At 36.5% G+C, this 16,264-nt stretch overlaps 1 protein-coding gene and 1 long non-coding RNA gene across 2 annotated transcripts in view; one reads left to right on the top strand and one right to left on the bottom strand.

The window, feature by feature from the left end:
- LOC113060904 (uncharacterized) overlaps nt 1-12,697 on the bottom strand; it is a 36,941-nt gene extending 24,244 nt beyond the window's left edge. The window contains exons 1-2 of the long non-coding RNA XR_003278308.1: nt 12,661-12,697; nt 12,425-12,554 (exon numbers count right to left, since the gene is read on the bottom strand). This is a non-coding gene — a long non-coding RNA (uncharacterized LOC113060904). The remainder of the gene's footprint in view (nt 1-12,424; nt 12,555-12,660) is intronic.
- Nucleotides 2,809-6,778, top strand: LOC113060899 (antimicrobial peptide NK-lysin-like). Its single transcript, XM_026230158.1, has 4 exons — nt 2,809-2,941; nt 3,195-3,259; nt 5,916-6,011; nt 6,080-6,778. The coding sequence occupies exons 1-4, from the start codon at nt 2,899-2,901 to the stop codon at nt 6,254-6,256; spliced, it is 381 nt and encodes a 126-aa protein (XP_026085943.1). The 5' UTR covers nt 2,809-2,898; the 3' UTR covers nt 6,257-6,778.
- Nucleotides 12,698-16,264: the final 3,567 nt, after the last annotated feature.

Genomic DNA, 16,264 nt, shown 5'->3' with positions numbered 1-16,264 from the left:
CACCCAAAACAAAATTAATACTTTGTAAAAGAGCATAATAGGACCCCTTTAACAGATTGTATTTGTCAATTTTCTGTGTTTCTTGCAGTAACTGGTTTCTGGACAATGTATCATTAATCTGTAACAAAGTTTATAAGGGAAGAATTTCACTTAATGAGAAGTTTTTATTAAGCAGATATGTAGAAAATATAAGTTATGGTAGGTATAATTCACAATTTTTAAGATGCAAAAGGGCTGATGATCTGAGACAAAATTAAGGCTTGAGATCAACACAACCACACAAGCCATTTCCTCCCTTGTCAAGGCTTTCTCGTAGTGACTGATATGTTCAGATATATAATAGCATCAGATCATCTTTGCATCCTTTCAAACACAACAGTTTTAAAACATGGCCATTAGCCAGCTGAAGCTATACGTATTTATTGATTCTTCTCACTGCAGGCCAAGTGTGAGGAAAAATACATTTATTGAGAAACTAGTTCAAAGGAAATGATGACTGATTGCTAAAGCCTTTAAAGTAACAAAAAATCTACAAGAAGAGACGTGTGAAGGGGTTTGGGCAGTATCAGCGTATGTGTGTGGGTTGTTTGTCAAACAGTGCTGTTCAGATGTCTGTTGTTGTGGTAGAGGCGTGAAAACAGCCTGCAGATGAAAATCGTCATTCACTCACTATCATGTCATTCAAAACATTTATTCTAGACTTTCTTCTACAGAACACACAACAAGATAGTTTAATGAATATCTGGTTTGGTGAATTCAGTATAATAGCAGTAGATTGTGTCTAGGGTTGGAATCACTGATCTATAGTGGTATTATAATAGTATAGTAGAATTTATATACATATCAGTGGTCAGAACCTAGAATGTTCCTTATTCAGATTTGGTTTTATTTTAAGATAAATGACTATACAGTAAAATAAGAAAACCTAATGACGTATGGTTCCTTACGTGTGAATTTTTCCAAATTCTGTACAAAAATACCCAGGTTTCCTGCAAAATACCTCTTCAATGGCACATGCAGTGTAGTTAAATTATAAATGATTCTAATGAGTCAGTTATTTTCAGTCTGTCAAAAATAAATAAATAAAATCTCACATGTATGTTCTATGGATTGTATGATTTTTGTCTACAGTTCCTTGTTTGACCTAGTTTCCCAGTTTTGGGAATTCCCCTCTTTTCTATTAATCAGCCTATTAGTCTTCATTTGGTTTAGAATTTATATTCCCATGTTTCTTGAGTTCAGGGTCCTGTCTAACATTGTGTTTTGGATGAGTTGCAAACCTGTTTCTCTGTATTCCTTGTGTAGTTGGATTAAATACCTTTTCCCTAATTTTGTCTTCATGAGCTCCGATAAGCAACATTCTGTGACATAAATTAAGCACATACAGTGTTTTCTGATTACAGAATGAAAGACTCTAAAGGTGATGATACGGGGCAACTTTTTAAGCAATGTAATGACTGTAATGTGTGGGGTATTTTATGTTAAACAAACACTAACAAACTAGACGATCTGTCTTGAAATTAAACTTTGTTTACCATTGTTGCATAACGTCAATTATTGGATATTTTAGTTGTAAGAGTTACAGAAATGCTAAGATTACAGAAATTAGAAGATATGGTGTAGATTTTTCTCTCTGTACTCTCAGGGTTTGTTACTGATTCATAATGTCACATCAATTCATGAAGGACTTTTAAAATTATGACAGTTTGAGAATTAGAAATGGGGAAGCAGTTCTTGATTCTATACTGAAAACCTCAACGTGTGGTTTAGTGTGAAAACCATCAAATGCCCTGCAAGTTAAAGAAACTCTTTCTTCATGAAGGTCGAGGGAATTTGAAAAGAGTGGGTAATAACAATTGATCATTCATCTATTCTTTGAGGTTGCTTCTAGTTGCACTGGCATAAATTAGTCCCAATGGGGTGGCATTAGGGCAACCCTTTTCAAATGCAAGATTTCAAACGCAACTGGTCTGTGCAATCAGAGGCGTCATGCCCATTCAGAGAGAGGGTGCACGTGCCCCCTCAGATTTTTGAGCCAAGTGGATTTTGAATGTTGCCTCCTAAAGACAAAAGGATAAATAAATATATAAATTTATATTTAATCAGATGAGTCATCGCTAAAATGCCGGAATTTTGTTCACTCGCTCGCTTGACTGAATGCCTCTTTCTGGCGAATTCTCTCACCAGAAACAACAAAGTGCGAATGTGTGTACAAATCTGTAAGATGTTAATTTCATAGTGTGAACAGCTTCATTCATTTTAATGGTAGTTTTTGAGAGTGCTTGAACTAAAATGTCAGTGAAAATGCTTTTTGATAATGTAAATGTTCTTGCACTCTCTGTCCAACGAAAGTGTTTATGATTAACTTAGTAGCCTAACTTGCAATGTTTTTATTTACATTAACTTTCAATTATAAATTCACGTGAAATATGAACTCAATAATAGAAATATGAATTATGTCATAGAAATATGTTATGGCGTAACACCCTTGTTAATTCAAAGTAAACACACATTTTTATGAACATATAATAGATTACATTATCAGCTTACTTTGACCATTGCACACTTTCGATCAACATAATCTATTAAGGTGGGAATCAAGATATTTATGATAATTCAGTAAATGCGTTTGGAAATGTTTAGAAGAAAAAGTAAAACATAAATACAATTTAAGTGCTGTTGTGGCTGCTGTGTGTCAAATGACCCCCCCCCCCCCAACTCGTGCCCCCTTAGAAATGATGAGTGCATGACGCCCCTGTGTGCGATGTCTGTGGTCTCACAGTGTCTGTGGTTACTTGTAAAAATAGAGGGGTTTTAGTAAGAGAGTCATCAAAGACCTTCAGCCAACAAGAGGAGAGTTTTCAGTCTCATTGTGTTCGGACTCTTTTGCCAAACAAGATGCTGCGGAGAATCGTCCTGATCACCCTGCTGATATCCTCAGGTATAACTAGCACAGATCAGTTGTTGGTTATCTTTATCCACCTACTTGTCTTAATTTTGTTTGCCTAGCTAGAAAAGACTGCATAGACATATTTGGACCGGCTCAAGTTCATTGATGTGCATTGCTAGTCATGCTAAAACCAGCTTGAATGTACCTAAAGTATACATATCACATATCGCTCTTTAACTAAACTCATGTATTATATTAAATGAACACATTATGTGCTACATTTATCGTGCATTTTTTCTTACAGTTTGTGCCCTTCACTGGGAAATGCACAAAGAAGCTTCCATTGGAAATGGATTTGAAGAAAGCTCTGTAAGTCATCCTTAACATCGTTTACCATGGTCAATTTGTTTGAATTTTTAAGTTGGCATTCTGTTATTTTTCAGTTATTTTTTAATTTTCAAGCTTTCCTTGACTGCATATGCATAATAAATATATACAAAACATCTTTTATGCAAACTAAAACTTTTATTTTGATTAATTGTGATTATTTTGTATGCGATTATTTTACACATCAAAATTCACAAACTGTTATTTGAAAACAGTAAAACTACATGACCTATTTAGGTGATGGTAGAATTTGCTACTACCTTGGCCAAACAATAATATGACTGTCAGATGATTAATCACTGTCTTATGCATCGATCCCAGTCTATAGATACATTTGATGCTGTTTGATACGATTGACTCTATTCTAAATTTGACCACCAGGCCTCTATTGAGCTTTGTGAAGACTTTTAAAACATTTCACTCAAAAAAATTATCATATTAGAAGCTCTATTGTTCCATCCTAACATGTCACTTGCAATTGCCTTGTCCCATGAGTTGTCTGTCTAACTTTAAACCTGTCTCTCCTAATCAGCTAGCTTATAATCTCTACTATGAAGTGTTCTGGTTCTAAGCTTGATATTATCCCAGCTCATATTTTTAAGGATGTTTTTTTCTACCATTAGTCATATGGTAACTGCTTTCATATACAGTTCTTTAGCCAAAGGTGTCATTCCAGCTAGTTTTAAATACGCAATTGTACAACCTATGTTGAAAAAACCTCAACTTGATCCAGAAATGTGCAGTAACTTTCGACCGATCTCTAAACTGCCTTTCATCTCTAAGCTTTTAGAGAAAGTAGTTTTTTCAAATTTATATTGCTTGCTCTAGATTCAGGCTCTTGTGTTTTGCTGGTTATGTTAGACCTGAGCGCTGCATCTGATACCATTGACCACAACATTCTTCTTGAACGACCAGAATATATATAGTATAGTACTAAATATATATACTAATATATGTACTAAAGTGGTTTGCTTCTTACCAAGAAAAGAGGAATTTTTCTGTAAATTTAGGAAATTGTTCCTCGTCATCTGCGCCTGTTTTGTTTGGTGTGCCCCAGGGATCTATTTTGGGACCTTTATTGTTTTCCCTTTATACGCTGCCCCTGGCCCTCATTTTTCAGAAGTACAGCCTTTCATCTCACTATTATGCAGATGATTGTCAGCTTTACTTTCCAGTAAGGCTTGACACCCCTGCTTCATTTAATGTGTTATTGGAATGTTTAGATGATATCAAGATGTGGATGACTAATAATTTTTTGCAGCTAAATGAGGATAAAACAGAAGTTTTAATTCTCGGTTGTCTGGCAGATTGCTCTCCTGCTCTGAAAGCACAGTTAGGTCCTCTCTCAACAAATGTATGCAAACAAATCAAAAACCTTGGAGTGATCTTTGACTCTTCACTATTCTTTGATGAACAAATTAGTGTGGTTATTAGAGGAAGCTTTTTCCATTTAAGATCTATTGCAAAGTTGAAGAATTGTCTTTCAAGCAAAGGCTTAGAATTTGCAATTCATGCTTTTGTAACATCACGATTAGATTATTGCAACTCTTTTCATTGTGGTCTTCCTCAATCTTCACTTCATCTCGATTACAAATTGTTCAAAATGCAGCTGCAAGACTTTTGACTGGGTTTAGAAAGAGGGATCATATTTCTCCTGTTTTGGCATCCCTTCACTGAGTTCCCATTAAGGTTCAAGTTGATTTTAAGATCCTTATGTTTGTTTATAAAGCATTGTCTGGCTGTGCACCAAGGTATATTTGTGATCTTATTGTGCCATACTGTCCTGCTAGGTCACTTAGATCTTCAAATCACTTGCTTTTAAATGTGTCACGAAGTTGCTACAAATTAAAGGGTGATCGAGCCTTTTCGGTGGCTGGGCCCAAGCTGTGCAATGCTCTCCCTTTATCATGAGAGGTCTGTGTCACAGTGTCTGGTCTGTGTTTCTCTGGGTGTCCACTAGTGGTCTCACTTCCCCATAGGCACCTCACCGCAGGCATTACATTTCCCACAAAGCCTTGTCCCTTCATCACGGTAATTGGACACCTGTTAATTGCACTCAGGTGTCTTCACTTTCATCGTCATTATCCTGTCTATTTAAACCGGTCAGTTTTCTGTCTGTGTCATGGAGTCCTTAATTTCCGTCACCTGGTTTCCTGGTGTTTCTAGTTTCTTGCTCCTGTTTGTTTGTTTCTGGACTGATTTTTGGTTATGACCCCTCTACTTGTTTTTGGGTTCAGATTTTTGGATTACCCAATAAACACACACTGCTCTTGGATCTCTCGTTTCCTGTGTCCTGATCGTTACAGTCTGCTCCTTCCTACATTTTTAAATCTACTCTGAAAACACATTTTTATTCTTTAGATTTGGAAAGTTGTAATTGTTTTTTTTTATATATATTGTAGTCCTTCTATGCACTATGTACAGCACTTTGGATCAATATTTATTGTGTTAAATGTGCTTTGTAAATAAAGGTTGTTGTTGTCATATACTGAAATGAAACTTCAAGAGTGTTTGCAGGATGCATAAGCTAGACAATGTGTTTTAAACCGCTAGTCATGCCCATTTTTAACTGCTAATTCGATTCTAAATGTCATATAAACTATTGATACTAAAATACTGCCATATGTTGATATATTAGGGTGAGATAGAAACAGAACAACTCCCTGGAAAGTGCTGGGCTTGCAAGTGGGTGATGAAGAAACTGAAAAAACAGCTCTCCAATGGAGCCACTCCGGTCGGTATCAGTACTTTCTTATAAGCTTTAATAAATTAATGTGAGACTAATGACTTCATTTCCTACAGGACGACATAAAAAATAAGCTGGGGACGATCTGTGATGAGATTGGATTCCTTAAGTCAGTGTGTAGGAAGTTAGTGAACCAGTTCACGGACATTCTGGTTGAAGAACTTTCAACCACTGATGATGCCGGAACCATCTGTGCTAATATTGGTGTTTGCAAGAAACAGGCATGGAGTTAATGAGTTTATAAAAGTTTAAAAATCATATTTGATAAATAAATTAAAAAAATGCATAAGGCTTTTTTGTTTTTTTGTTTGTTTCTGAAAGGCTTCCCCCCCTGAGTTACTATTGTTCTAAACCCAGTTTGTAACCCCGGGTATGGAACGTTTCACAGTTCTAATTTAGAAGCATGGTACACTCAACTAAAAAACAAAAAATAAATGTGTTAAAGAAACTTTAATGTTGTGTGACATGATACTTTTACAAATAAAGGATGATTCAATTAGTGTTTTATTGGTCTGTTTCTTGGTCCATTAGAACCACACATTAATATCTTGTGCCTATTTCAAACTCGTCTCTGAAATTTCAATAAAAACAAATTTACAGTAAGAATAAATAGAATATAATTGGTTATAGTCAAGTATGAACAAATAAAAAAACAGCAAACATGCTACAGCAAACAGTATTTACAGACAAATGTTTTAAAGCATTTGTCCATTTGCCTGACAATTATTTTAGCCTGTCTTTAACCAATCATTATCAGTTTGTTTAGATGGCTGGTGACACATCCAGAAATGTACATTTTGCACTAATGAACTTCTCTATCAGCTTTTCATGTGAGATACTGCAAGATGCTGCTACTGTGAGATTATGATGTGACAGCATGTAGCTATACAATAATAATAATAATAATAATAATAATAATAAAAACAATTAGACAGGGAAAACTATGTCAATATTTTTTCATTGTTCTAATTGAATCTGAAATCCACACCATAATATAATTTGGCAATATATACTGTACAAACATTTTCCCTTTTCACAACAATATAATTGGTTACTTGTCAAAAACTGAATGACATAATATTCATACTTGTCATTTCCCACATTTTTGATCAGATGCTCTGAAACAATAGCATGTCTGAATTGTCAGTTAAAGTAGAGGGAAAGTACTGTCAAATTTCCTTTGGGTTTAAACATTTTGAGTCAAGTTCACGGTTTTGTGGTTTGAACCTACAACCTGTCATGCGGTCATGATTTTAGAAAGAGTACACGAAGAAGGAGTAGGAAAAAGGAGTCTTTAAGAGCAGTGATTCCAAACCCCCGGTCCCCGGACCGGTGCCGGTCCGTGTACCCGTTAGTACCGGGCCTTGAAATTTTGCCAGAATAATTTTTTATTCATTTATTTTTTATAATAATAATTGCCTTTATTAAATGCTTTTTAAGTGCTATGACATGTCATGTTATTTACTCCAAAACATAAACAATAAATATAAGTGGTGCCCACAGAATAACATAGGTTTCATAGACAATTGGACGAGCTTTTGGGGCAGACCTGACCTGTTTAAAAGAGATGGTCTTCATCCCTCCTGGGGTGGTGCTGCTCTTCTGTCTAGAAATATGGCACATAGTCTTAGTGTTTATACTTGACTAACTGGGGCCCAGGTCAGGAAGCAGACAGACTGGCTAAACCGACCGTCTGCTAGCTGCCTCCCGTAACAGAGGTCAGTTAATTCTCAGCACATAGAGACTCTTTCACCTAGATATCACACTATAGAGTCTGTGTCTGTTCCCCGAGCTAGAAAATACAAAAAACGTCCAAACCAAGTTAAGGTTAACAATTTAATTGAGGTTCAACAAATAAAAAACAAATGCAATATGGATAAACAAATGATAAAGCTTGGCTTATTGAATATCAGATCCATTTCTACAAAAACACTTTTTGTAAATAATATGATAACTGATCATAATATAGATGTGCTCTGTTTGACAGAAACTTGGCTTAAACCTGATGATTACATTATTTTAAATGAGTCCACCCCCCCAAGATTATTGTTATAAACACGAGCCGCGTCTAAAAGGCAAAGGGGGAGGAGTTGCTTCAATTTATAATAACGTTTTCAGGATTTCTCAGAGGGCAGGCTTCAAGTATAACTCGTTTGAAGTAATGGTGCTTCATATAACATTATCCAGAGAAACCAATATTAATGATAAATCCCTTGTTATGTTTGTACTGGCTACTGTATACAGGCCACCAGGGCACAATACAGACTTTATTAAAGAGTTTGGTGATTTTACATCCGAGTTAGTTCTGGCTGCAGATAAAGTTTTAATAGTTGGTGATTTTAATATCCATGTCGATAATGAAAAAGATGCATTGGGATCAGCATTTTTAGACATTCTGAACTCTATTGGTGTTAGACAACATGTTTCAGGACCTACTCATTGTCGAAATCATACTCTAGATTTAATACTGTCACATGGAATTGATGTTGATAGTGTTGAAATTATTCAGCCAAGTGATGATATCTCAGATCATTATTTAGTTCTGTGTAAACTTCATATAGCCAAAATTGTAAATTCTACTTCTTGTTACAAGTATCGAAGAACCATCACTTCTACCACAAAAGACTGCTTTTTAAGTTATCTTCCTGATGTATCCGAATTCCTTAGCATATCCAAAACCTCAGAACAACTTGATGATGTAACATAAACTATGGACTCTCTCTTTTCTAGCACTTTAAATACAGTTGCTCCTTTACGCTTAAGGAAGGTTAAGGAAAACAGTTTGACACCATGGTATAATGAGCATACTCGCACCCTAAAGAGAGCAGCCCGAAAAATGGAGCGCAGCTGGAGGAAAACAAAACTAGAGGTATTTTGTATTGCTTGGCGGGAAAGTAGCATATCCTATAGAAAAGCATTAAAAACTGCTAGATCTGATTACTTTTCTTCTCTTTTAGAAGAAAACAAACATAATCCCAGGTATTTATTCAATATAGTGGCTAAATTAACGAAAAACAAAGGCTCAACAAGTGTTGACATTTCCCAACACCACAACAGTAATGACTTTATGAACTACTTTACTTCTAAAATCGATACTATTAGAGATAAAATTGCAACCATTAGCTGTCAGCTACAGTATCACATCAGACAGTGCACTATAGACCCCCTGAGGAACAGTTCCACTCATTCTCTACTATAGGAGAGGAAGAATTGTATAAACTTGTTAAATCATCTAAATCAACAACATGTATGTTAGACCCTATACCATCTAAGCTCTTAAAAGAGGTGCTTCCAGAAGTCATAGGTCCTCTTCTGACTATTATTAATTCCTCATTGTCATTAGGATATGTCCCCAAAACCTTCAAACTGGCTGTTATTAAGCCTCTCATAAAAAAGCCACAACTTGACCCCAGAGAACTAGTTAATTATAGACCAATCTCGAATCTCCCTTTTCTGTCCAAGATACTAGAAAAGGTGGTATCCTCACAATTATATTACTTCTTAGAGAAAAATGGTATATGTGAGGATTTACAGTCAGGATTTAGACCGTATCATAGTACTGAAACTGCTCTCCTTAGAGTTACAAATGATCTGCTCTTATCATCTGATCGTGGGTGTATCTCTCTATTAGTTTTATTGGATCTTAGTGCTGCATTTGACACAATTGACCACAACATTCTTTTGCATAGACTTGAACACTTTGTTGGCATCATTGGAAGTGCATTAGCATGGTTTAAATCGTACTTATATGACCGCCATCAGTTCGTAGCAGCGAATGAAGATGTATCATATCGATCACAAGTGCAGTATGGAGTACCTCAAGGCTCAGTACTAGGGCCGCTACTCTTCACGCTTTATATGTTACCCTTGGGAGATATCATCAGGAAACATGGTGTTAGCTTTCACTGTTATGCTGATGATACGCAGCTCTATATTTCCTCGCAGCCCGGTGAAACACACCAATTTGAAAAACTAATGGAATGCATAGTCGATATAAAAAATTGGATGACGAGTAATTTCTTACAGCTAAATTCAGAAAAAACAGAGGTGTTAATCATAGGGCCTAAAAACTCTGCTTGTAATAACCTAGAACACTGTCTAAGACTTGATGGTTGCTCTGTCAATTCTTCGTCATCAGTTAGGAACCTAGGTGTGCTATTTGATCGCAATCTTTCCTTAGAAAGCCACGTTTCTAGCATTTGTAAAACTGCATTTTTCTAAAAAATATATCTAAGTTACGGCCTATGCTCTCAATGTCAAATGCAGAAATGTTAATCCATGCATTTATGACTTCAAGGTTAGACTATTGTAATGCTTTATTGGGTGGTTGTTCTGCACGCTTGGTAAACAAACTACAGCTAGTCCAAAATGCAGCAGCAAGAGTTCTTACTAGAACCAGGAAGTATGACCATATTAGCCCGGTCCTGTCCACACTGCACTGGCTCCCTATCAAACATCGTATAGATTTTAAAATATTGCTTATTACTTATAAAGCCCTGAATGGTTTAGCACCTCAGTATTTGAATGAGCTCCTTTTACATTATACTACTCTACGTCCGCTACGTTCTCAAAACTCAGGCAATTTGATAATACGTAGAATATCAAAATCAAATGCGGCCGGCAGATCCTTTTCCTATTTGGCGCCTAAACTCTGGAATAACCTACCTAACATTGTTCGGGAGGCAGACACACTCTTGCAGTTTAAATCTAGATTAAAGACCCATCTCTTTAACCTGGCATACACATAACATACTAATATGCTTTTAATATCCAAATCCGTTAAAGGATTTTTAGGCTGCATTAATTAGGTAAACCGGAACGGGAAACACTTCACATAACACCATACTTTCTACATCATTAGAAGAATGGCATCTACGCTAATATTTGTCTGTTTCTCTCTTGCTCCGAGGTCACCGTGGCCACCAGATCCAGTCTGTGTCCAGATCAGAGGGTCACTGCAGTCACCCGGATCCAGTACGTATCCAGACCAGATGGTGGATCAGCACCTAGAAAGGACCTCTACTGCCCTGAAAGACAGCGGAGACCAGGACAACTAGAGCCCCAGATACAGATCCCCCGTAAAGACCTTGTCTCAGAGGAGCACCAGGACAAGACCACAGGAAACAGATGATTCTTCTGCACAATCTGACTTTGCTGCAGCCTGGAATTGAACTACTGGTTTCGTCTGGTCAGAGGAGAACTGGCCCCCCAACTGAGCCTGGTTTCTCCCAAGGTTTTTTTCTCCATTCTGTCACCGATGGAGTTTCGGTTCCTTGCCGCTGTCGCCTCTGGCTTGCTTAGTTGGGGTCACTTCATCTACAGCGATATCATTGACTTGATTGCAAATAAAAACAGACACTATTTAAACTGAACAGAGATGACATAACTGAATTCAATGATGAACTGCCTTTAACTATCATTTTGCATTATTGAGACACTGTTTTCCAAATGAATGTTGTTCAGTGCTTTGACGCAATGTATTTTGTTTAAAGCACTATATAAATAAAGGTGATTGATTGATTGATTGATTAAAATGTGTTTCTTTGAGCGTCTTGCGATTGCTTAGCAACGCATCGTATCTGAACGGACTGCAAAAAAAGCGGGTGCTGAAGTGACAGAGAAGTATGTGAAGAGATGAGCAGGCCTCAGCAAACTTTAATGGCTAATTTCATTGCGGACAGTTCCGGTAAAAGGAAAGGAGATGACCAACTCGAAAATAGCAAGAGAGAAAAAAAAGTCAAGCTTCAATCGTAAATAAAATACCTCATACATTAGGTATGGATTTAAGACAACAGGCGATTCCATACAAACCCGTTATATGTTATTGGTGAAAAACTCAATGAAGCCATGAAGCCGTTTTGATGGCTTGCAATGAAGCCATCAAAACGTCAGCGGCACTTAACCACCGAACACCCAACTCTCAAAGACAAGACAATGTTGCTTGCACATTCACTCGAACCACGCCACAGCTCAGGAGCAACCGAACTCCACCTTCTCCAGGTAGTCTCAGGTTCAGTACCCCAGTGCGCACCAGGGTCCGATGACAGCGTTCACATTAGCGATTTTTCATGCAAACCGTACCCCGTTCGCACTAAATTGCCAGTGTGAAAGTCCCCTAAATGAACATAAGCCAAATAGGCATTTAGCCAGGAACTAAAAACCAAGAACAGGTGATCTAAATGAATGAAAATTAACTGCTGATGAGAACTGAAAATTAGCCAAGTGAGGACAGATGGGAACAAACAAAAACCAAAACTTGACATGACCATTCTTTTATCTGTGCAGTGTGCAGGTTTTTACCAATAAAACCACTGGCTGGATACAAAAGCAAAATACAAAATAAAATAATTTATCTCTCCAAGACACTGGCAGTTAAACCTGAATGGAGGAAAAGAAAATACCTTGAAGATTGAGATGGGTCAAAGGTCAGTGGACCTCCATGAGGGTGTTAAAGAGACTTTGAAGGCCGACTAAGGTCACAGAAGAGTTTCCAGACAAGTCCAAAGACACCAGAAAGCGGACACAAAACAACTAGAGTTGGAACAGAGAAATATTTCTTATTCAAATCCATCTCCCCGGAGTCATTTCACACAAAATTAAAATTAAAATAAAGTGGTCAAATATCTTGTAAACTCACAATTTAAATGGGGGGGGGGGGGTCGTGGGGAAGTCGTGGCCTAGTGGTTGGAGAGTTTGAATCCTAACCCTAGGGTTGTGGGTTTGAGTCTCGGGTTGGCAATACCAAGACTGAGATGCCCTTGAGCAAGGCACTGCACCCCCAACTGCTCCCAGGGCATCCGCAGATTAAATGGCTGCCCACTGCTCCAGGTGTGTGCACTGAAAAAAAAGATTTGTTGGATTTACTCAATTGAATTATGGACATTGGTTCCACACATTCAGTTTGAGTTCAAAGTATCCTATGCATTTATGTGGTTTCATTATAATATGGTTGTGTTAATCCTATGCAATTTCAAAAAGTAATGTGTACATAGTCTTTTCAAGTTATACTAACATAATTCAGTTATGCTAGTTTAACATAATTTTTTTATTTCAGATATCTGCTTCAATCATGTTAATTCTGTGCAATGAAATCAAGTTATCTTAACATAATTTTGATAAATTCACTAAAATTAAATTTTAATACATTTCAATGGTTTGTTGTTGCATGTTTCATTTCACGTAACACAAAAACCTTTTGTAAATCCTTTATTTAATCATTTGAACAATGTGTAATTTAAATGGCATGTCTAAATAACATTGTGCTTTCAAAAGCATAGCATAAATAACTTCTCTGATGATTAAATTTAATAAAAATACATCAGTTTTAATTAGACTAGTATAAAAACAAAGACGGTTCATTTTGTATGCATAACATGTAGATCAACAATATATTTAAACCTTCAAAAGTTTTACAAGATTTCTTTTTTTTTTAAACAATATCATAAACATAAGTAACATTATACTGCATGTAACCGTGTGTTTAAAAACTAATACAACATTGTAACACTAATTTATTTCATTTCTCTCGGAAACCTTAAAACTGTATACAAGAACACCAGTACCTGTAACTAGGGCTGCACGATGTGTCGTTTAAGCATCGATATCACGATGTACGAATCCACGATAGTCACATCGCAGGATGTGTGATGTAGGCTGTCGTAGTTGATTCGTTATTCATTAACTGTACGGGCAGCTGCTCCCCGTCTTTTGATGAATGTGATTAGCCGATTAATTGTACAGCTAAACCATCATAGAGTAAAAGTTTATCATTTACATGTTTTTAAGTCCTGTCAGTTTAACAGGGCAGAGAGAGACAGAGAGAGCACGAGAGAGAGCATGCACGAGAGAGAGAGAGAGAGAGAGAGAGAGAGAGAGAGAGCTTGCATGAGAGAGAGAGAGAGGAGAGAGAGGGAGAGAGCACGAGAGAGAGCATGCATGAGAGAGAGAGAGGAGAGAGAGAGAGAACATGCACGAGAGAGAGAGAGAGCCCCGGCCGCACGCTCATCGTCTTCAAACACCACGGGCAATGTCTTGCTCTCTCTCCCTCGCACATATTAATCAATTGACATGATGGTGTCGATGTTTTAATCATTTAAAATAAGAACGTAAGTGTGCTCACCCAATTTTTGTTTGTAAGAAACAATTAGATTAGATTTCATATTGCAATATATATCGCAGAAAAATAAAATATCGCAATGTTATTTTTTCCCAATATCGTGCAGCCCTACCTGGAACTTATTTCAAGAAAAACGCTTTCGTCTCAAAGATAATTATATATAGACATTACAAAATAATGTGAAAATACAGTATCTGACCCTTACCTAAACTATAAACAATGTATCTTATTTATGCTAGTTCATCCATGTGTCATAGATTCAGCTCTCTAATCAATCAACTTCTGACCCAGTCCAAAGAAGGGCCAAATTCAGACAAAAAAAAAAGATAAAGAAACAAGAGCAGGCAAAGGGGAACAGTCTAAACAACAAGATCACGGTTTACCCTCTGCGGTGGTCTTGCATGAAGGCTGCTGAAATTTTCAGAGGTTGATTGTTTGTAGTCACAGAAGTCATTCAAAAATCAGTCCATCTCACTGGTTGAGTTCAGATTTGAAATTGGGCCTTGATAGAGAGTTCACCTGCATCCAAGTCCATGATGAGTTTTTGGTAAATTTCATATGTAAAACGCAACTTTGTGGGGTACTGCAGGTTAAGAGCATAAATTAGACCAAACAACATTGAAGTTGCAAAATCCACACTGTTGAGGTCCTGAAGCACTGCTACACCCTCTAGCACAATGCCTACATCATGGGCTTCATTGTCTGCAGTGTGCTTTATCAGGAAGATGCCCATGGTAGTCTTCTCAATCGCACACTGTAAAATAAACTGGATCTTCTTCCATGTCCTAAAGACAGAAAAAAAGATGAATATGTATTATGTATTACAATTAATGCTACATGTCTAGTGGATATAATTATTATTATTTTTATTTATGTTGCAGTGTGCATATTTGATGAAACCATGGTTTTTAGATGTATTAATATTTTTGCTTGTTGAACATAGTGCAGATTCCATCAGTTAAGCTATAACTACTCACCACATACTCCTGAATGAGCTCTTTAGGGTCCTCATTAAGATAGATAACCAGTCCTCTGTTGGCAAGTTCACAAGCTGCATCAATGTCATCCTTAAAAATAAGCCAAAGCAGAAAAAGAAAGGTTAGTTTAAGACATTACTCAAATCACAATTAAACAAAAGAGCACAATGGGTCTCATTCACTAAAAGTTCCTAAAAAATGTATATGTTGTAGTCTAGAAAAATATAATAAAGATAATAGCTTGATTTTATTATGTGAAATGTAATGCAACTTACTTACTGCTAATAACATCAATTACAAAAAATAGAGTGTGAATACATGCACACAAACAAAAAAACATTATAGTGAGCTAACAAGACATCCAAACAATGCATTTTTAAAAATCGGTTCAATAAAGCAAAAATAACTGTTCGTGCCTTATTGATCACTAATTTCCCAATTCATGTTTATAGTAAAACTTGATAATATTTTAACACCAAGAGAGGGTTTGTGCTAATTCAGCATCATCATATGCAATTAGCCAACTATATACAGAAGTGAACCTTTAAAATATATTTATATCTATAATCTGTCAATATTTAAACAAATGTTGATGTAAGAGATTATGTGAGCCTGGAGACTGTAAAATACCTTACGACTATATATAATTATTGGTTAAGTATGAAAGGGATCTTTTACAGGCAATCAGCCGTTATACTCCTAATGGCATCTTCTAGTTCAGACACAGATTCAGGCAAGCCAAATGGAAATACCACTCTCTGCCAGCTGCTCTCCCCCAAAATGATTCGAAGAACAGCCGATGTCATTGTCCAGTGCCTCAATAGTGAACTCAATAGTAAAACAATAGTGAACACACCCTCAACAACTGTTTGCATGTTTAGATACAGCACTTTTTAAATGTGGAATAATTTAAGAATTTATACAATATCACTGTAAATCAAAGTAGCTTTTCCATTATAGGAAACAAACAAAAAACTTTAAAAATTATTTTGAAGCTATTTTTACTTTTTTCTTCCTTACCTTTGCAGCAGACAAATCTCTTTAACGTTACCATCTGCACATGTCCAGTCAAATAGTCAGCCAAGAGGTATTCATCAGTTAATTCACCGACTTCTACAAGGCTAACTGCCTAACTGACTGACTTAGCT

This window comes from Carassius auratus, chromosome 42 (genome assembly GCF_003368295.1).
Source record: "Carassius auratus strain Wakin chromosome 42, ASM336829v1, whole genome shotgun sequence".
Taxonomy (NCBI): Eukaryota; Metazoa; Chordata; class Actinopteri; order Cypriniformes; family Cyprinidae; genus Carassius; species Carassius auratus.
The sequence above is the reverse complement of the archived record's forward strand: the minus strand, read 5'-3'. Positions and strand labels throughout refer to the sequence as shown.

Bases quoted from the DNA above. Each gene is read 5' to 3' on its own strand.
- LOC113060899 (XM_026230158.1), top strand. From the start codon at position 2,899: ATGCTGCGGAGAATCGTCCTGATCACCCTGCTGATATCCTCAG. The intron at 2,942-3,194 runs GTATAACTAGCA...TTTTTCTTACAG, and splicing joins CACCCTGCTGATATCCTCAG to TTTGTGCCCTTCACTGGGAA. The intron at 6,012-6,079 runs GTCGGTATCAGT...CATTTCCTACAG, and splicing joins TCTCCAATGGAGCCACTCCG to GACGACATAAAAAATAAGCT.